The sequence below is a fragment of the Mus caroli genome, chromosome 9 (assembly GCF_900094665.2).
Source record: "Mus caroli chromosome 9, CAROLI_EIJ_v1.1, whole genome shotgun sequence".
In the NCBI taxonomy this organism is placed as follows: Eukaryota; Metazoa; Chordata; class Mammalia; order Rodentia; family Muridae; genus Mus; species Mus caroli.
The window spans coordinates 96,356,240-96,378,616 of record NC_034578.1 but is presented as its reverse complement, the minus strand read 5'-3'; the positions used below and the strand labels follow the sequence as shown (position 1 = coordinate 96,378,616).

Sequence of the window (22,377 nt, the reverse complement as noted above, 5' to 3'; positions counted from 1 at the left end):
ATTCAATCTCAACCAAGTGATCTAATATCACTAATAGTGAACAAATTGAGATTATGTTTCTTTTTGTTCTTCTTCCTCTTTTATTAGCACATGTAATAATGGTACAAAATACTTTGTTCATATTCAGTACCAATGTGCCTCAATATAATACACTGAGGATAGAATATCACCTAATATTCATTCCTGCAAGAATGTGTAATCCAAATAGAAATATACCACAACCAGATAAAATTAATTGAGAATAGTTTATCAAACAACTAGCTGGCATTTTTCAGAATAACAGTGTCATAAAACATAAAGGCTTCTTATTTAAAGTGACAAGAAAGTTAGAGCAAGTAACTCCTATGTTATTCTGGATTGGGAGTGACTGATGTAAATGATGTTTATATTACTTTTACATATACTTATGCATGTAGTAAATATAGAATGTAAAGTGCAAAAGTGTGAAAAAAATAGACATGAAGGTAATGAAAGAAAGCATGTTTTCCTCTAAGAACATCTTTTTAATATGACTTAAAAATAATTAGAATACCAAAAAAATCTTAGAACAGGTAAATTTAAATTTTTTGGTCATTCATTTATCCTGAAACTGTGACATCTAAAATATTACTGGTATTAGAAATGACAAATCACTATGAGAGACTCCCCTCCTCTCAAACGCCAAATTCTGCCACTCCTGAAGAGTACAACTAGCGATGCTTAGCTAATGGAAACAAACAGTCAAGGGTAGGGTAAATATAGTCCTCCCACACAACTAGAGAGTTAGTCTTCAGACACATCCCAACCACTGAGCAGAACTGACGGGCTGACGTTAGCAAAAGCTTGGTAGTACTTGGAGGTCCTGCTCAGAGGAAGAAATCTCAGTGGGAATCTCTGGACTCTAGATAAAAGCAAAAGCTGGAATCTGAAAAGGGGAACTTAAACAATCATAGGAATTAGTTGGGTAGTGTTTTCATTCAATTCTATGTATCCTAGGAGGTGTTTGTAAAAGCTGTAAACATGCACAAGAACACAATCTAGCAGTCATGCTTTCAAACGTCAGACATCTGGTTAAAGACTCAGAAGAGGAATCTAAGAAAAGTCAAGACATATAAACAGAAGAAAAAGAACACCTAATCGGTGGTAAGGGCAGAATATAGGATCATGAAGACTGTCATGAGAGCAGTGGCTAAGACACTAATGATGGCATTGTGAATTAAAAATAAATGTTGACAGGTTTATAATCCCATTAAACAGAAATGTGTTAGTTTTATTCTTTCCTTGAGGAAGAAAAGAAAAAAACCAAAAGAATACCTTTACTACTTTTGTAAGAAACAGCTTGAAAATATGAGTGAGTTATATTTAGGTCACTGCAAAGTAACATGAAGACAGAATAGAAAACTGAAGTATATTAATAAATGAAGTAAACAATTTGTTAAATATTTAGTCATTTGCCACAATTAAGTGAACACATTAGTTAATGTGTAATTAGTGTGTAATTAGTTTATTCTGTAGTGGAAGAAAAATCTGAGTTTAGCTTCAACAAGTGTATGAAGAAAATAGCTTCAAACTTCATTTTCCTGTCGATTCATAAAATGTGATACATTTCCCCCAGATTTTATCCTCTTTCCACAAATCAAAGAAGAGTAACTAGTTAGGAATACTGTGTTTACTAAAAGTGGGATCAAGAAAGTTTAAATCATTTTTAATTTTCACTTTTTGTAGTTTTAGGAATCAAATCCAAGGTATTGTACACAGTAGGCAAGTGCTCTGCCACTAAATCATGTTACACAACTGAAATAATTATTCTACTAATAAAATACTGCTTTTAAGAAGCTTTTGTTTGGTTGCGGTTTATTCTTTATTTTATACATTAGAAACATTTAGTGATGGAGTCTTGACTGGCATTCCTACACTCTTCAAAGTTGTTTGAAACACAGATGTCATCATACCTATGTTTTGTGACTTTTAATATAAAATATCATTTCATTCTATTTCTTGAAATTCTAATCACCTTAAGAATAATAAGGTATCATGAAAACTTCCCTCTCAAATGGGAATGAACCAGATAATCCCTAAGCATTACCAATAAATATAAGGTTATGTCTCATGAAAATCTATAATATATAATATATAAAGTAAGTCTTCTATTCCACAAATAGAATTAAGATAATTACTTAAGTCTCAGATTAGGCAAAAAAATTCTTGTCCTTTTCTTTCCAACATGAATGTGAATACAAGAAGTTCTAATACGTACGATAGGCATTTAAACAAAATTAAGCCATGTTTAATGAAGGTCCGGTGCCATCAGTATTTACAACAATGCCTAAAACCAGTATGCAGAAATATACTACAGAAATTAATAGTTTTCCACCATTGTTTACCTTAACATTAATTTTAAAAGATATACTGTTATAGAACTAGTTTGTCTTTTCTTATATTAAACATTTCAATATAAGACATACCTAATAGTTACAATCACTAGGACAATAACTGTCAAAGGAGCTAACTGTATTACAGATTATCAGTTATTTTCTGCAACAGGGTTTGGAAAATCTTTGATTCCTAAGTATCACTTCCCAAATCACAGAAAGAATATTAAAAATTCCCTACCTGTTCTGGCATAGCTCCATGTTCAATTCCAGTCTTCAATAGTCTGTAGCAATTACCAAATAGATCCCATTTAGTGAGATCATGAGCACTAAAATAAACAAAAGTTTTAATTTTAATCTTAATCTAGAATAAAAGACAATTTAAACTTGAGTTTAATTTTAGTAAGAGAACAACAAAGAAATATTTCATTTTCTTGTAGAACTGAATAAGACCCATAAAGGAAACATTCAAATGTGAAAGAGAAACAAAGAATGAAACAAGAGCTGATGGGTAAGTAAAGAGTACATTAAATAAATCACTAGTAGTACATTTAATGTCGTTTCCACTAAGATGGTTAATCTAAATTCATAGTGCATACAAATGCAACTTTACTACATTTAAAAGTGTATTTTTTAAAAACCCTTTAACAGTTTAAAATATATAATTACATGTGTATATTTGAAAAAGAAATTTGCTGTCATCAAATGGACAGAATTAGGAGGATAGAAAATATGAGAAAACTTAAAATCCATTGTGTAGCCATCTCTATGGCCTTCAGACTTCCAAAGGAGATCCTTGTCAGGACTCATTGTATAGTGCAGATGTAGTGCAGCCAGTACATCCTGCCTTGAGGCTACATGGCCTGGCTCTGAAGGGAAAAATTTGAGCTACATTATTAAGTCAGTTTTTTGACTATGACTGTCAATTTTTATCATTAATGACAAGGTATGTTTTAAAATAGGAGTTTAGTTTCAAAAGTGGTTCCAATAAGTTTAATTATATGAAAAGAATTCGAATTTTCTGTTTTTCATTTCTTTTCCTTCATTTCACTCATCCATAGAAACGAGATCTCACTACATAGTTATGTCGCACAAGGTAGCCTCCATCTCTTGAGCTGAGCCTTTTCTTTTCCCTTTAAGGTAGGTGGAAATAGTGGTGGTCACTACCACACTCAACTGAAACCCTACATTTTAGAATTATTGTCAAAAGTGACAACAATTCTCTTTCTCTTCCTTTGTGGAGAAGGTAACACTCATTCCAGGGATATGTGGACTATAGAGTAAAAGCACACCGTATGTGCACCTTTCATATCCGTAATCAAACCCAACTGTCCTGTCGGCACAGTGAGAAAAGAAAGCCAGGACCTGCCAGGCCAGAAGACTGAGTTGCGTGACTTCTCCAAATGTTTCTCAACCTTCCTATCAATCTTAGTTCTTCCATAGCGAGGCTGTAAATACCATCAGTTGAAAATTACTCATAAAATTCTAGAATATTAAATAAGTCCACTTAGTTTGTTAAATAATATGAACTGATTAAAGTGCTTACAGTACATCTGGTACTTAAATATTAGTTTTCAGTAAATTAATAATAAATCTCATGACACTAGTAATTAAACATAATAAAATTCAGAGACAATCTGAATGAACAAAATTTGTTATACTTTGATATTCGGAAATACATCACTTTTGTAAGAAGTCAAATATTACATTCAGTGTATTCACTGGCCGATACACTATGACATACTTGTGAAATGAAGTTAAACGCTTTAAGGTGGAGAGAACATTGTAGATGTCATCATCATCAGCTTCTTCACCCTAGAAATAAAAAAGTAGAATCAACTGCATTGTCATAGCAACTCAAATTCACATTACAGCCTTTTAATGCTTAACTGCCTAAAATCTGTTACATAAAATAGTATATTCACTACAGATAAAAAGAAATAAAAAAATTATAACTGCCATATCTACACATAAGCAACTCCTGCTGCTTAAATAATATAATTGTGATTTTATACACTTTTGTAAATTCCTGAAATCACAATTCTATGTGAGAGTATTTAAAGCTCTAGCTAGTACACTCTGACTTTCAGTACGAAAGACTGAATATTGGGCCTTCCTCAGGAGCACACACATCAGTTACTACTTGAGCTAGTCTTATCTTGAAAAAGGTTTAAAGATTATTTAAGACTTTCCTGATGATCTTCTATAGCTTTAGAAAAAGTATGGTCCAAAGTGTGGATGCTTCAGTCTTAGTTACAAAGGGGAACAAAATGATGCTAGGGTGATGAGGTGGGAGTGGGTGGGCGGAGGAGGGGAAGGGGGAAAGGGATAGGAGGCTTACAGAGGGGAAACCGGGAAGGGGAAATAACATTGGAAATGTAAATAAATAAAATAACCAATAATAAATAAATAAAATTATACTTAGCAACAAGAAAAAATTGTCATGTTTAAAAAAAAATCACAAAATTCTTTTAAAAAATCAGTTCTATAAACGTCTAAGGAGCATCACAGCATGCACTACAGATAAGAAAGAAAGAGCATGATGTAGAAACCACTCCATAAACGCAAAAAATTCCCAGGCTCTCAAGAGTTGCGTCCTTGAGCAAGCGTATCAACTTAATTTGTATGTTCTAGTCACCTGAGCATTATAATAAATCAGTAACTTACAAACTAAAATTGGACCCTAGATATAAAAATAGTAAAAAAATAAATGATGTTCTTGAAAGAGGAAAACAGTAAACTGCAGAAGGGTGATCTTTATAAGATACACTGTTCCAGTGGTACTGCGAACTCTGAAACTGGTAGAGACTTTCAGATTTTTTTTTTGAAAAATGGGAATGACTCAAACAATCAGCTCTTCTGAACAATTATTAGCCAAAATTATTACATGCACTATCAATATTATAACATACCTCTTGCAACAGGTCTTCTACAGAATGATTGAATCGATCTACAAATTCATCAATCAGTTGGCTCCGAGCAATATCAACTCGATTCTGAATGGTGTACTCTTCACTGCATAGAATGCTGTAGGTTTTACTGCAGGCTTCTAGGACATCTGACTCTACATGCTTCTCTACAACAAACTTAATTTGTTTTAATAAAGCATCCAGGTGCTGAAGAGGAAAAAAAAAAAAAAAAACAGAAAAACTGTGATATTTAGATGAATAATGAAAATTAAAAATCATCATTTGTTGACTAACCTATGATTAGATAAAAATGAAAATGACTCTACCAAAAGAATTTCAGAGTGCCTCACCTTTTCCATCCGACCTGTGCTATAGATTTCTAGATCAAAATACTGTGGAATTTGCAGCAAGTTTGCTACCTTCTCGGCATCTGCAGAATACTAGAGGAAGGAGCAAAGAAAATAAATAAAAAAAGTAATTACATTAATAGTGCATGAAAGCAAACTCAGGGACATATTATCAGAAAACTGAAAATGTCACATACCTTTGACAGTAACATAGGAAGTGTAATGATAAAATGTTCAGTTAATTTGTTCCTATCATCAATTTGAGTTTTCCTTTCTTTGGCTGTTAGCACCTAGAAATAAATTGAAATGGTAAAAGAATGTTATTTGGTAGTTTAGAAATTGAAAGTGTTAACATAAAAAAAAAATTGGCAGATGACATACCAAGAAATTTAAGAGGAATATAAGACTTCATTTAAGATGATTTTGACTTCCAAATTATAAAAATTGCTTAGTTTAACAATGTAAAACTAGAATTAACAATTGTTAGGATATACTTAAGTCAGAGAATAACGAATGTAAAGTTGTATTTACATAAACATTTTTAGGGATACAGACACCAGTAAAGTCTCAAGAGTCTGGAGTTAATGGCATCGGTAAGTTTACTATAGGCTTTTTACTAATTGAAAACTTACTCTCTTGCCGGTGCCCCTTCCCACTGGAGGATGTGCCTCAGCTGCCTGACGAATTGTACAGACCATTAGCTCTATAAGAGCACTCTCTTGACGGTCAGACATTGCTGAAATGAACAAAGTGTATGAATGGTTTAATAATCAAATCTTAAAAATAAGACAATGATTTATTAAAAACTGAAAACATGAACAACTTATGGAAAACTAATGTAGACTCTAATTTTGATTCTCCCCCCTCCTATTTAATAATAAGTGGATGCTATCATTAGCCAAATAAGAAAAAGCACATAAAGTAAGCTCTATCGTCTCTTCTAACATCTAGTTTCTTTTAATTCTCACTTTTGAGTAAATTAATACTAAAATTTTACTGTATTTTCTTCCAAATAATTTCATAATCCTATATTATAATTTCTTTTTGTTTTTCAAGAAATGAAAGATTATATCATATATGTAAAAGGTTAACAACTTTTAATATATTTTTGGTCAATATACACATAAAGATTTTTTTTTTAAAGACAAGGTTTCTCTGAGTAGCCCTGGTTGTCTTAGAACTTGCTAGAATACCTCATTATCATATTTCAAAGATACTTAGTCTTGAAAGTATTCCAACTATTACTTGAGTTTTGTTTGGCTTCTTCACAAAAATGAAAGATGCATATGGGCAAACAGCAGGTTTAGCTGGATATGGTACCCTTAGCACTTAGGGTTAATATTTGGCACATGAAAAAATCAGCCAATAATTCTTGTTAAAAAATTAAACTGTAACCGGTGTGGTGGTGCACGCCTTTAATCCCAGCACTCGGGAGGCAGAGGCAGGCGGATTTCTGAGTTCGAGGCCAGCCTGGTCTACAAAGTGAGTTCCCGGACAGCCAGGGCTACACAGAGAAACCCTGTCTTAAAAACAAACAAACAAACAAAAAAACCCTGTAAAACAATTTATTAACCTATTGCAGTGCACGTGTCTGTGTGTTTCTTTCTGTCTCTTTGTGTGTGTATACAAGAACTGTGCGCATTCCTGTAGTCAGAGAACCATGCTTAGGAGTCATTTCTCTGCTGCCACAGGCACCTTGTATGATCTGGAGATTGAACACTTATATCACTATGGCTCGTTTGAATCTCACTGTTTAGACCAGGTTGGATGGGACTTTATATAGATCTGCCTGCCTCTGCCTCATGAGTTCTATGAGTAAAGGTGTTAACCATAATATATATATATACTGAAGAATACTTTACTTCATTTTCTTCACCTGTCAACCAAGTCACAGAATTTTAGCATTAGAAATGACCAAAGAAGACTACTGATTTGAGTTAATTTTATATCCAGCCACTTTGTTTAAGTTGTTTATCAGCTGGAGAAGTTCTATGGTAGAATTTTTGGGGTTGCTTATATAAACTATCATATTATCTGCAAATAATGATATCTTTATTTCTTTGCCAATTTGTATCCCCTTGATCACTTTTTGTTGTCTTATTGTTCTAGCTAGCACTTGCAGTACTATATTGAATACATATGGTGAGAGTGGGCATCCTTGTCTTGTCCTCGACTTCAGTGGGATTGCTTCGAGTATGTCCCATTTAATTTGATATTGCTGGCGGTTTGCAGTAACTAGCTTTTCTTATGTTTAGGTATGGGCCTTGAATTCCTGATCGCTCCAATACTTTTAACATGAAGGGGTGTTGTATTTTGTCAAATGATTTTTCTGCATCTAAGGAGTGATCTTTGAGTTTGTTTATATAGTGGATTAAGTTAATGGATTTTCCTATATAGAATCAACCCTGCATCCCTGGGATGAAGCCTACTTGATCGTGGTGAATGATGGTTTTGATGTGTTCTTGGATTCAGTTTGCAAGAATTTTATTGAGTATTTTTGCATGATATTCATGAGCAAGCATGGTCTGAAGTTCGCTTTTTTGGTTGGGTCCTTGTATGGTTTAGGTATCAGAGTAATTGGGGCTTCATAGAATTAGTTAGGTAATGTTCCTTCTGTTTCGATGGAATAGTTTGAGGAAAATCGGTATCAGGTCTTCTTTGTAGGTCTGGTAAAATTCTACACTAAATTCATCTGGCCATGGGATTTTTTTCGTTGGGAGGTTTTTAATGACTTCTATTTCCTTGTGCAATATGGGCCTGTTTAGATAGTTTACCTGCTCTTGCTTTAACTTTGGTATGTGGTATCTGCCTTTATACAAATGATAAACAGGCTGAGAAAGAAATTAGGGAAACAACTTCCTTCACAATAGCCACAATAATATAAGATATCTTGGGGTAACTCTAACCAAACAAGTGAAAGAACTGTATGACAATAAGACATGGAAAGGGCAACTCTCAAATTCATCTAGAAAGGCAAAAAAAAAAAAAAAAAAAAAATCAAGGATAGTGAAAACAATTCTTAACAATAAAAGAACGGCTGGGGGAATCACCATCTCTGACCTCAAACTTTAGTACAGAGCAATAGTGATAATAACTGCATGGTTCTGGTACAGAGACAGACTCGTTGATCAATGGAATAGAATTGAAGACCCAGAAAGAAAAATCAAACACTTATGGACACTTGATCTTTGATAAAGAAGCCAAAAATACACAATAGAAAAAAAATCATCTTCAATAAACGGTGCTGGTCTAACTGGCTGTCTGTATGTAGAAAAATGAAAATAGATCCATATTTGTCATCTTGCACAAAGCTCAAGTCCAAGTGGATCAAGGACCTCAACATAAAACCTATACACTGAATCTAATAGAAAAGAAAGTGGGAAAGAGCCTTGAATTCATTGGCACAGGGGGAAATTTCCTAAACAGAAACTCCAATAGTTCACGCTCTAAGATCAAGAATTGATAAATGGGACCTCATGAAACTAGAAAGCTTCTGTAAAGCAAAGGACATAGTCAATGAGACAAATCAGCAACCTACAGATTGGGAAAAAAATCTTCACTAACCCCACATCCGATAGAGGGCTAATAACCAAAGTACATAAAGAACTCAAGAAGCTAACCACCAAAAAAAAAAAAAAAAAAAAAAAAAAAAAAAAAAATCAAACAACCCAATCAAAAAATGGGGCATAGAACTAAGCAGAGAATGCACAACAGAGGACTCCTGAATGGCTGAGAAGCACCTAAAGAAATGTTCAAAGTCCTTAGTGGTCAGGGAAATGCTAATCAAAATAACCCTGAGATTCCACCTTACACCAATCAGAATGGCCAAGATCAAAATCTCAGGTGAAAACACATGTTGGAGAGGATGTGGAGAAAGAGGAACATTTTTCCATTGCTGGTGGGATTATAAACTGGTACAACAACTCAGGAAATCAATATGGAGGTTCCTCAGAAAATTGGAAGACTACCTGAAGACCCAGCTATACAACTCTTGGGCATATACCCAAAAGATGCCCTGCCATGCCACAGGGGCTATATGGTGGCAAATGTGCTAACTATACATACTTTAAGGTCATACTACAAACTCACCCAATTTGCATTTCACTGAAGAACATATACACCCAAGCACCATTTAAAAAATACTGTAAGACATCCTTAAAACTACTGCTAGTCTTTTACAAAGTATATCTCCAAAGTTTAGTCTTTTAGATTTTAACTAGGGTTTTATTACTGAAATTGTAACATACTTCTTCCATTTAAAAAGTAACTTAATTTCTTTTAAATGTAAGTTCAAATCAAATTGACTTTTAAACTCATTTTGAACTTATTCCTTCAAAGTAAGTTATTGATAGAATTTTATTGTTTAAAAAACATGACAAAACATTTAGGGAAGAAAGTTGATTTGGACTCCATTCCATGCAAGAACTTCTAAACGTTACAGGACACAGGTAAAAAGATATGAACAAATTGAGTTATTACATAAATACAACATTGCATTTATTATGCATTATCTCCCAAGACTTCCTTACTCAAATACAATCACACTCTAAAAGGTGGCAGGAGCAGGTATGGGGAAGACAGGAGAGAAGCCCAAAGGGCCAAGAGAATGAATGGAAATACGCAGCTGCTAGGGTTGGTAGTGGAGGGAACCTCCAGAAAGTCCCAGAGACCTGGGCACGTGAGAGGCTTCCAGGACTCAATGGTGATGACCTTAGCCAAAATGCCTAACAGTGGGGATGGAATCTGAAGGCACCACTTCCAGGAGATAGACAGGGCTCATAGTGTAGAAATGGGGCCACCCACCCATCTTCAAAATTTCTGACCCATAATTTTTTCCTGTCTAAAGGAAATGCAGAGACAAAAATGAAACAGAGACTAAAAAAAAAAAAAAAAAAAAAAAAAAAAAGGCCACCAAGTGTCCAGCCTAACTTGGGATTCATCCCATGAGCAGGCACCAAACCCTGACACTATTATTGATGTCATGATTAAATTGCAAACAGGAGCTAGAATGGCTGTCCTCTTGGAGGTTCTACCAGCAGCTGACTGAGACAGATGTATATACTTACAGACAACCTTTGGATGGAGGTCAGGGACCCCTATGGAAGAATTAGGGGAAGGATTGAAGGAACTGAAGGGGATGGCAACCCTATAGGAACTGTAACAGTATTAACAAACCAGGACCCCTGTGAGCTCCCAGAGATTAAGCCACCAACCAAAGAGGCTACATGGGCTGGCTGAACCGTGGCCCCTGACACGTATGTAGCAGAGCACTGCCTTGTCTGGCTTCAGTGGGAAAAGATACACCCAATCCTGATGTCCCAGAAAGGGAGATGCTGGGGTGGTGGTGGTGAAAAACTCTGGGAGGGTGGCAACATTTGGAATGTAAATAAATTAATTTAAAAAATTTAAAAAGATTCAATTTTGAAAAAATTAAACATTAAGCATATTTTGTGTCTCAATTCAGCAATCAGAAATTCTTGAATATTATACAACACATGGACTTTGGAAACACTTTGTACAGCATAGTTATTGTGCTAATATGGAAAGACGGTTAAACTTGAAAAATTGTTATCATAGGAATTAAGCTGTTTCATTAAAGAAAAACATGTTATGTTTACATAGAAGATGTTACATTCATCAATGGAAACATAAAATAAAAACAGACTTGTTAAAATACTATACCTTCTTCTCCTTGAACAGGTTCTTCTAATAGTAACTCGGTCATACACTCCCAGTCTTTCAACAGCTCTTGAGAGCTCTCCCACAAGCTGTCCACCAGATAGGCTGCATGTTCATGTAACTAAAATTAACAAATTGAATGTGACCAAAGCACATTTAATAAAAGAACTACTAGTAATATTGTGAATCAAATAATTTTCTTTACAATTAAAATGGATTGGTCTCAACAGTTCTAAAAACCATTCAAAACAAGAATATATGTATGTGTATATACATATACATATATACACACACATCCACGTGCTATGACATATTATGCAGAATTAGCTGACTTTTTGAACTGTATCAGTAGTAAGATTACAGAACTCCTATATTCCAATGACTCATGCCAGTGAAGAAACAGAATAGACATCTAGCTAGAATTCCTGGAATAAGCTGAATCTAGGTTAGTTTCATTCCTCTTGACAGGTTATTCTTAGATCTACTTCTATGTGTGTCTGAGGTCCATGTGCCAGGGCATACCTGTGGAGGCCATAGGCTTGGGGTGTAAGACCTCGCCGGATAGATCCACCTTAGTAAGACTCACTACTTCACTACTGTACAGGCCAGGTTACCTCCTGAATACATAAGTATTCTCCGGTTCTCACAATTAAATGGAAAGTACTTTACTATTGCCCCTGCTCTGTTTTTCCATTTTAAAAAGGATATTAGTAATATTTCTCCCAGATATCCATTTAAGATACTGGCATATCTTGTCATCTTAGTTCCTCTTATTTCCCTCTTTCCTATTCTCACTGTTTACTCATCTCAATCTTACTTTTTATTTGTCACAACTTTAAAGATTTTTTTCTTTTCCTACAGTAAGAAAACATAATTGAGCACCTTATATATACTTCAAACCAAGCTCTCTTCCACATCTAGTTATTAAACCTTTTAAAGAATATTTTATGGTTTTAAAAAGCTCTTCAGGTAAAGATGCTGGCACTGTCCCAGCTGCTGTTGATATCCCTACTACTAATGATGGTGATACTTTCCCATCCTTGTGTGAAAGAGCTTCAACTTTTGAGGTAGTGATATGCAGCTAGCCAACATTTGTAATTACATTTTATGATATAGATCACAACTCATTCTGAGTTCCCAAACTAATTTAATTTACTGTGAGAAAAGTTTCAAAAAGGAACCAAACACATACAAATGGTAATTATTTTAATGCTGGGGACTGAGCCCAGAGTAGTGTGCATATAAGGCAAAAATTCTAGTAAGCTCCATTTCCAACTCTCAACGATTGTTAAATATGCTTAGACTGTATCTTCATCAGTAATGGTATTTCTCAAACTATGAGACACCTTTCCAGATTTACTGGTTATCTACTGCTATCTAGGATCTTGAACTATTTTTTTCTCACTCATTCATCTGATTGGAAGATCTGGAGAAGATTCTGTATTCCTTTATCTTAATTTTCTACTTTATTTTTTACTACTTTTAGTATCTTACACTGGTTCCAGAATTACTTTAGAAAAACCACAAACATGCATGCACGTGAGGGTAAGTGGACATTTCAATCCCAACATCTCCGGATGAATTGTGTCAAAGGCAGAGGAAGTAATTCTAACTAGCAAAATCTTTTCTGGGGGTGCAGTAGCAGAGAAAGGTTTGTACTGTGACATCTCTAGACTTTACAGTCATCCATTTTGACAGTTTTTCTTGCTTTAATATCTGTTGCCTTTTTCTCCATTTGAAATGAGATTTCAATTACAAAATATTCAACTATATACAAAGGAGGGTGTGGAAAATGCTAGCTAGCTCTTGGCATAGTATAAAGAAGGCCGTATGTTCCTAGATCATCACTAGTATCATTCCTAAAGTGACAAGAACAAGTGGCATTACAACTTGGTGTTAAAGATAAAAATAGAATCAGGACACCTAAAGCACTCCAACTACTGCCATTAAACCCATGCTAAAAAAAAGTCTATTGAGTGGGTAAATTTTACTTAGAGAATATTTTAAAACCATTTTGGATGTTTTAAAACTGTTGGCAGTGACAACAGCATAGCAATGTGATATGTATGTAATGATACTGAAATATGCACTTCAAAATGTATAGTGCATAGTACCACTATAAAAAACCCAAGATTATTAAATATGGTTTTATGATTAAATATATTCTTATGCTTGACTACACATATTTGGCTGTAGAGAGGGGCTATATTCAACAGATTATGATTTTTAAAAATAGAAGCTATGTATTTTTGACTCCTTTAACACCGTTGGTCTTTATTTCTGATTTATCGTTTATGATTGTAACTTTCTTGCTTTTTAAGAAGCACTTGTTATCTAACCCATTGTTTGTATACTTTCTGTGCTATTTTGATTAAAATATGCTTTTAAGTAGTATACAGCTGTTTTTAATTTTCTTTATTGCAATTTCAAAGGAGAGTGTGTTTTCTCTTAACACATCATGTTTCATTTATATCTTTTGGGATAATTAATGGCAGAAATATTGCTGGTATTTACTTTTCCTACTCTTATAGTACTTTATTGAGTGTTTTATCTACCCACCCCCAAGTCACAGTTTTTCTTGCTTTAATATCTGTTGCCTTTTTCTGAATTTGAAATGAGGTTTCAATTATAAAATATTCAACTATATTCAAAGGAGGGTGTGGAAAATGCTAGCTAGCTCTTGGCATAGTATAAAGAAGGCCGTATGTGAAGACAGAGAGACAGAGGCTCATAGTGACAAAAACAGTGGTTACAAATGTTCATAGGAAGCTAACCTATCCAATGGGGCAAACAGTAATGTCAGTACAGGGTGAAGACTGGTCAGTTCCTGTGTGCTGGGTGTTGCAGTATTTGAGTTCAGGTTCTACACAGCAATATAATTTTTTCTAACTTACACTGATTACAAGATGGCTAGACCAATTTATTGTCTTTCAAAATGCTGTAATAGAGCTGATAGATGAACTGAGAGACTTTAGCAGGTCCATACTTCAGCAATGGTGTATAACTAAGGCTGAATTATATATGTCAGCTAAATCCAAGTGCCCTTTTGCATTCTTCTTACCAGTAGTGTAAACACAGTTTTTACAACTTGCTGGAAACAATGTAGACATTTAAGTAAAATTCCATGATCTAAATTGGAGTTCATTTTCACTGGGAATACCCTTCCATGTTGTAAAGAAGAACTGATATTCCATTTTGTCCCTTTGTGTATTAAGAATCAATAAAAAGCACATTGAGGGGGATGAGGCAGTTGAGATAGAAGACATCAATAGTGCCTTCAACAGGCACCTGCAAGTTATTCACAGGTTCTATCTTCATGACAAGTTATTCACAGGTTCTGTCTTCATGACAGGGCCTAAAGTACTGAGGGGCGGAGAGACATAAATGTTCTTATTTGGTAACAGTGGGGTATCATGGTCAAAGAAGTCAAAGCTGTTCTTGTTAAAGTGTACTGTCACATGATGCAGAGCTTTGTTAGGGAAGCTCATTTCCATAGTGAGTGGTATGTTAATGTTCCCCACATCTCTAAGTTTAGCCTTTAACTCAGATAACCAGACTGCCTTAGGAGCCACATATCCACTAGGTATCCTTTCTATCCCTGTGAGAAGTTCAAACCGGTCATTTAGACCATGGTGGATCACAGCAGTAGGACAAGGAGCAAAGTTTGCAGGCACGAGTGACAGGATGAAGGGTTATTCTATCAGACTATCCAGTCCTTTTCCCCAAAAGAACCAGAGCTCCAAGCTCAAGACCTACTGGACCAGTTCCTGCATGCTAGTGTTTCTTTGTAAACAGATTCATTAAAGTGATAAGCAGAATCAGCTGTAGCTTGGGACTTTCAAGAAAACCATCCAGGAAGCACACTAGTAACTCAACTGCATTACAGATTCTTTCAGCATAATCTCCTACAGTTCATAGCTGCTTAATAATGGGCTCATCCAGGGTTTCAGCTTACAGAGAATGGCAGCAAAATGCTTACACTTGGAGTACTTGCAGAATACGTTCCTGATGACAATAACTGCCTCTTGAACAACTTAATTTACTTTGGTCTAGATTAGATTAAGCAAAGTGCTTACACAGATACTCTGCTAATTGTTTCAGTGCAATGTCATATTATACAATGGCCTGAACAGCTTTGGAAACAGAATCAACATCCATCTCAGTGGTATATAATTCTTTAGTTCTGCCAGAACCTGAGCAATGTTCACTTGAGATGGAAGAAGAATCACGATGTTAAACTTCTCTATTTTAACACAGATAGAATCCTTGTACTTTACAAAAAAAATACTCTTTTTGCTTCAAGATTTTAGCCATTTCTGGAAAACTGGGTTATTCCTCAGGGCAATATTCTGGTTCTCCAGACAGTACAGTAACAAGCGAAAGGGATAACTTCTTCAATAGCCTATTATAGTAGTTAAGAGTCTTTGGGTGACGATTCTAGAAATCTCTTTAGGAATTTTACTGCTGAGTTGGCTTAGTTATCAAGAAGCTACTTCCTGACAGATGCTGAGTTTCTAGGTCATCTTTAGGTGTATAAATTTATAGACTATCAAGGAAGGAAAACAAACAAACAAACAAACAAACAAACAATAAACCTGGCTCCATTCAGTGCACTCATTCAAGGATGTGAGAAGCATGTAGATTTCCTGTTATTTCAGAGTGAAGAAGTTGCTGATCTCAAACAGTGATGCTACATTTATTATTAGTCATCATCACTGGATCTGAATCTGCTATGAGATCCCAAAGAGAATTGAGAAATCCCTAATCTACCATCTACAGATCGAGATCACAGAATTTTGCCACACAGACTGTTGCCATTTTCTGAACATAGGGATCTTTGCACTTCAAGCATTTATAATCTCTTATCTTGTCCACTTGGATGCCAAGACTCAAAGCACAGGACATGGATCTTCACAAATATGTGGACAGTCATGATGTTCGAGCTTAGGTGACTCTTGGCATAGCTCAGTACATGAAGGCATCTGTTCTAGGGTGTCAGTCTGCATACACTGTATCTGGAAAGAGAAAGCTAACATCTTCTTGACAGTCAGTGGCAATCACTATCTTCATATCTTCCTTCTTTTTTTAAGTTTGGCTTTTTTTGGGGGAAAGGGAACAGTGGTGGTTTGAGACAGGGTCTCTATATACATCTCTGGCTGTCTAAGAACTCACTATATAGATCAGACTACCCTTACTTCTAGATATTTGCCTGCCTTTGCATCCTCAGTGCTGAGATTAAAAGCCTGTGCCACTATATCTGAGTGAGCTTGGCTTTTGATTTAAAAATGTATCCCTTTCTAACTGGTTATAAAGTACTAGAAATCCATCATGACTTGGGAGAACATTCACCAGAGACAAGGGCAGAGAGGCAGGGATAACCAGAGAGCCTAGACAGGGTGACAGCATAACAGGTTCCTTCCCTTTACAATTCTTTCTTGTATTTTCATTCAATTTTATTTTATTTTTGTGATATATTTTTCTAATCAGGTTTGCTGTACATTTTCCTTCCTTCCTTAATTAGAACATTATGCTTCTACAGTTTTTTTTTTTTTGGTTTCTCTGTATGGTCTTGGCTGTCCTGGAACTCACTCTGTAGACCAGGCTAGTCTCGAACTCAGAAATCTGCCTGCCTCTGCCTCCCAAGCGCTGCGATTAAAGGCAAGCAACCACCACATCAGGCTGCTTCTACAGTTTTAAGAATGTAAAAATCGATTAAATATCAGTTATATGTTGCACCAAAACTTAACCTTAGTTACTACCAAAGTCTCCTACATTTGTTTCTTTTACTGTATTCAGCTTCCACTTTGTTAGAAAACATCTTCATTGATCTGCAATATATAATATGAAGTTCATAGAAAACTTATCCCTTAAAACCCCCACTGTTCCACGCTCTCTATAGAGTTCTTGTTACATAATACAATAAAACTATAAGTTTGCACTTCTTTCTTTTTCTCTCTCATTTTTGAATCACTACTGCTTAAATGATTTTAATTTAAGCTTTTTCTTTCATAAAAGTTTCCTCTTATAACTTCCCTAAGTTTTGTCATTAATATATTATCTTTGTTTCTTTTTCAATTTCTATATACTCTTGTTTGTTAATTTGTGTCAGCAAATTTATTTCCAGACCCTGGCTGGCTTTCTTGGCTGACAGGGAAAATGGAAAGAGGGAAAGTTGTAATCAAACAGGATTTCTGTCAGTATTACACACTAGATGTTATATAATTCTCTATCCTTCTGGTTGCCATAAATTGCCTGAGCATTCATTACTTCAAAGACACACTATATAAATCCTAAATCCCCTGGACAAGCAGTTCTAAAATCAACAGGCTCAGTCAGTGGCAGCTATTTAATCACTACTCATGTTATGTAGTAACTATCTCTGCTGTTCTGATTACTGAATGCCTCAAAATTCTTTGAGAAAAGTCTCAGTTAATAAAAGGAATGTTTTAGTTTTGATCATGAGAATATACATTATTTGTTATATTTTATTGCTTTTACAGTCTTCATCCTTTTAGAAACTGGTAATGTATCTTTCATCTTGACTAATTTGGCCTGAGGTTTTTGATGAAGGATCTAATGATATATTTTAATTCTTTCAACTAGTATAATTCTATTAGCATCAGTTTTCTTTGAAAAAACATTTATTTTAAAAAACATTCTTTAGTGTTTTCCCTACTTGTATTTATAAATACCACATATGTACCTGGTGCCCTGAGAGACCAAAAGGTTTTTGATACTCCGGACCTGGAATTTACAAATTGTTAGCTGTAAGTTACCATATGGATGCTGGAAATTGAACCTGGCTATTCTAGAAGGGCAGCACATGATTTTGCTGAGCCATCTTTCCAGCTGCAGAATCAGTATACTTTTAGATGACTTTTCTTTTCTGTGCTTTAAAAATTTAGCTCTGGTACATTGTTACCATTCTTTTTGTTTGTTTTTGTTTGTTTGTTTCGAGACAGGGTTTCTCTGTGTAGCCCTGGCTATCCTGGAACTCACTTTGTAGACCAGGCTGGCCTCAAACTCAGAAACTCACGTGCCTCTGTCTCCTAAGTGCTGGGATTAAAGGCGTATGCTACCACGGCCTGGCTACTGTTAACCATTCTTATCAGATTTTGTTTATAGTAATCAATATTCTTATTGCAGATGCTAATTTGATCATTTCCTTATCTTTTGGACTGTAAGGAGATGATGGTACAATACAGTGTTGTGGTACTCTTTATTAATGATTTGGATGGATTTGTATACCTTAGGAGACATCTATCTGGGAGTTCTTTTTCAGAATACTTCTAGAGAGGCCTAACTGTAGGGAAGACCAATTCTGATATGGGAAGCACTGTGTCACTTACAGTTATAAGTTGAGCAGTAACATTAATCTCTCTTTGCTCCCTAACTGCAAATGCAGCACAAGCTGGTATCTCATGCTTCTACTGACATGGTTTCCCATCCAGGATGAACTGTATTTTCACAAACTGTGAACCATACCAAGCCTTTTCTTCCTTAAGCTGCTTTGTCAGGTATGTTGTTATAGCAACAAGAAAAATAACCAATAAAATTTATATTGAGGTGTATGGCTGCTGCTATAATAAACCTGAATATAGTTCATAGGCCTTTGGAAGTGGTCTCTCTCTGGGAGAAATGTTGAAGAGTTTGGAGCTAGACTAGAAAAAACTCAGAGTGCCCTAAGCAGAGTTTCATGAGCCATTCTGGCCAGAGTGTGGAATACCAGGCACTGACAGCAAAGTCAATAGGAGAGATTATGCTAAAGACTTCAGGGGCAGTAAAACTCTAGTAGGAACTGGAATAAAAACCATTCATAGTACAATGAACATGGGTGTTTTCTGCCCATGTCCCAAGACCTTAAAAGTGTGACTGAATTCAATGACAACAGCTTATTTGTTTAGCAGTAAAAACTTCAAGACAGCATAGTATTAGGCTATTGTATAGTACTGCTCAATACTTATTGCCAGATCTAAGGAGAAGGAAAAAGGAAAACGTACAGTGGGGAGGAATGGCAGATTTCCAAGCTTAAAGCTGAAGACAAGGCTGTTGTGGAGAAAAATCACCTGAACAAATTCACATATTGTGAGATAACAGGAAAGGTATTCTGAATGCAGTATCTAACCCATTAAAAGGCTAGCTTGTAAAAGCGCAAATGTATTTGAAGGAGAATGTGTGAGAAAGGGTTCCATGTGTTTATGAAAACAACTACCTAGTGAAGTGTTTACATAGGTTTAGCTGCTAAGGCAGACTATAGCAATGGTAGATGGGAGCAGATGACATCTCCAGTTGTCAGAACTTGGGAACATCACCCCCATGGTGCTGCCATAGCAGATATTAAATAAGTAAGAATCCCAAAGTCAAGGAGGTTTATCCTAAGGATTCAGAAAGCCTCTGAGGCTACAAAATGTGTGGAATGGTAAGATTCTCTCTAATGAAGCATCTTGCGACACTCTGGTAATGTTGGTAACAGAGGTGGTAAAACATTGAAGATGCTAAGATCATGCAAACTGAATTAAGAAGAGCTGTAGGCAAAAGTAGTGCTAGCCAAAGAGAGGTCATGTGTTGCAGGACGCAAAAATAGATGGATGGCCTACTCAAGGCTACGGAGGCCTAGGTGATGCTATGTAGTTGCAAAACACTGAGTACCTGGTTTAGTTATTGCCCAGTTGGGTTTTAGTCTGATCTTTTCTTGCTATAGCCCTACTCTTACTTTTAAGAATAGAAATGCTTATTCTTTGCCTGTGTATATTAGACATATGTAATTTGTTTTATTTTATACATACTTGTAGTTAATTTTGTTGAGTCCCAGAAGAGACCCTGGATTGCTCAATGGCACTGAGACTATTGAATATTATGTAGACTTTCCAAGTTGGACTGAATTCATTTTGCATTAAGAGATGGATATAACTCTTTCAGGGCCCGAAGTGGAATATTATAAAGGCTTAAAAGTCACATATTTGGGTGTCAAGATAAGGAGTTGGTCCATGGTAGATAATCTTCATGGTCAACCTGACTGAACCTGGGAGACATAAAAGATGTGTCGCTGAGGAAGCTTAAACAGAGAGGTTGAACTATGAAAGAACAACCCATGCTGTAGACCGAGGATCAGACTGAATAAAAAGGTAAAAATGAGAAAGCAACCTGAATACCATCACTCTCCTTTTCTGCTTCTTGCTCCAGAGTCAATGTTAACAGCGGCCCTATTCTGCTCTTTTTGCCACAATGAACTCAAATCATGAACCAAAATAACAGTTCTTCCTTCTGTTAGCTATTTCTGTCAGACATTTAATAAAATATTTGACAACAAGAAAAGTAACTCATGAGTGCATTCTGTTAAAAAATAAGACGTTACAAATTTAATTAGCTCATTAAAGGGAAAGATTATGAATTGGCTCATTTTTGAAGTAAGTTCCAACTTTATCAGTATCATTAAGCTATACAACATTGTCAGTTACGGATGGGCTTGATATAATGTTTAGCAATTTTGCCTTCAGACTTATATGAAAACCACAGAGCCTGAAGATCTCAAATTAATTTGGACTCCCATAAAACAATTGAGAAAAAAAGTTCTAGCAACACTAAGAATAACAAGGAATTTCCATTGTGAGTCAAAGATGAAACTGTGAGGACTTAAAAACATTTTCAACAACTGTTATATAACAGCAGCAGCAATTAAGTCCTTGGGATTAAAAAATATTGGTAACTTTAAAATTACAAGGAAAATAACGTTCTAAAAGATGGTTACTGGTATCACCCAGTAAAATCAGGTACTGGGAAACTCTTCAAGAATTAGAAAAACAAACAGACAAATAACTTTAATAAACAGACACTACACAGGAAGATGGATATTTAAAAATTTATGTCTAAGTTGAAATTATATTTTAATTTTATTCATAATACTGGTACACTTTATTTTGTAAGATAAAATTAGAATTCATTTTACAGACTTTCTTTGAAACTTATACATTTGATTAAACTACTCCAATTTCCTGGAGATTTTAATTATAATACTCTGGGCATATTATGATTCATCTTCAAGTAGCTTCAAATTTGCTTCCAATGTTTTATATCAAGAATTCTCTTCGTTTTAACCTCCGGTAGATAGTTAAATACATTAGAGGAGTTTGGAATATAATGGAAATTGTAAGAATTTAGTTCATGACAAATCATTCTCAGTTAAATCATCAGCCCAAGTTATTAAACCTAAAATTTCTAAGTATTCCAATATTGGGACTTTGATCTTGCTAAAAGAGTTAATCATCTAGCTAGTTTTATGAAACTTGAACATGAGCTGAAAGGTAGCTCAACAGATAAAATGCTTGTCCTACAAGTTTGGAGACCTGTATTACAATTCCCAGAATTGTTTTGGCCTAGCAAACACAGGAGTGGATGTTCACAGTCAGCTATTGGATGTATCACAGGGCTCCCAATGGAGAAGCTAGAGAAAGTACCCAAGGAGCTAAAGGGATCTGCAACCCTATTGTTGGAACAACATGATGTAATAACCAGAACCCCGGAGCTCTTGTCTCTAGCTGCATATGTATCGAAAGATGACCTAGTCGGCCATCAATGGAAAGAGAGGCCCATTGGACTTGCAAACTTTATATGCCCCAATATAGGGGAATGCNAGGGCCAAAAGAATGGGAATGGGTGGGTAGGGAAGTGNGGGGCGCTATGGGGGACTTTTGGGATAGCATTGGAAATGTAATTGAGGAAAATATGTAATAAAAATATTAAAAATTAAAAAAAAAAAGGATACCCTACTAATTTCTGGGTCTATTTGAAACACCGTTCTTAACGCATTTGAATGCAACTCTCCTGCTGATTTTGTTTCCATATTATTCTTTATTTTGTCTTAATTGAAGAAATAGTGACAACTTCTAGCTGTGTCCTTTGGCTCCGATTCCATTTATTTGCTTCGAACTTTTCTTGCTTTAGTTTTTACATAGGTTGTCTTACTCCATTTTTATAGAGTTGTTACAGTGCTATCAAATTAGAACATTCATAAAATCTCTTAGGTTTCTTTCTCTGACATTTTATTTTTCCCAAGTAAAGTTGAGTCTTAATTTTTAAAAATTCTTTCTTTTC

The 22,377-nt window shown here is 35.2% G+C and overlaps 1 protein-coding gene across 6 annotated transcripts in view; it reads right to left on the bottom strand.

Moving 5' to 3' along the window:
• Positions 1 to 22,377, bottom strand: part of Stag1 (stromal antigen 1) — a 315,222-nt gene that overhangs the window by 65,234 nt on the left and 227,611 nt on the right. For all 6 annotated transcript variants that reach the window (XM_021171588.2, XM_021171587.1, XM_029481814.1 and 3 more), the window contains 7 exons: positions 11,290 to 11,407; positions 6,240 to 6,343; positions 5,805 to 5,897; positions 5,611 to 5,700; positions 5,264 to 5,467; positions 4,096 to 4,166; positions 2,593 to 2,680 (listed from right to left, as the gene is read on the bottom strand). In XM_021171588.2, coding sequence (XP_021027247.1) covers positions 2,593 to 2,680; positions 4,096 to 4,166; positions 5,264 to 5,467; positions 5,611 to 5,700; positions 5,805 to 5,897; positions 6,240 to 6,343; positions 11,290 to 11,407 — 768 coding nt within the window. The remainder of the gene's footprint in view (positions 1 to 2,592; positions 2,681 to 4,095; positions 4,167 to 5,263; positions 5,468 to 5,610; positions 5,701 to 5,804; positions 5,898 to 6,239; positions 6,344 to 11,289; positions 11,408 to 22,377) is intronic.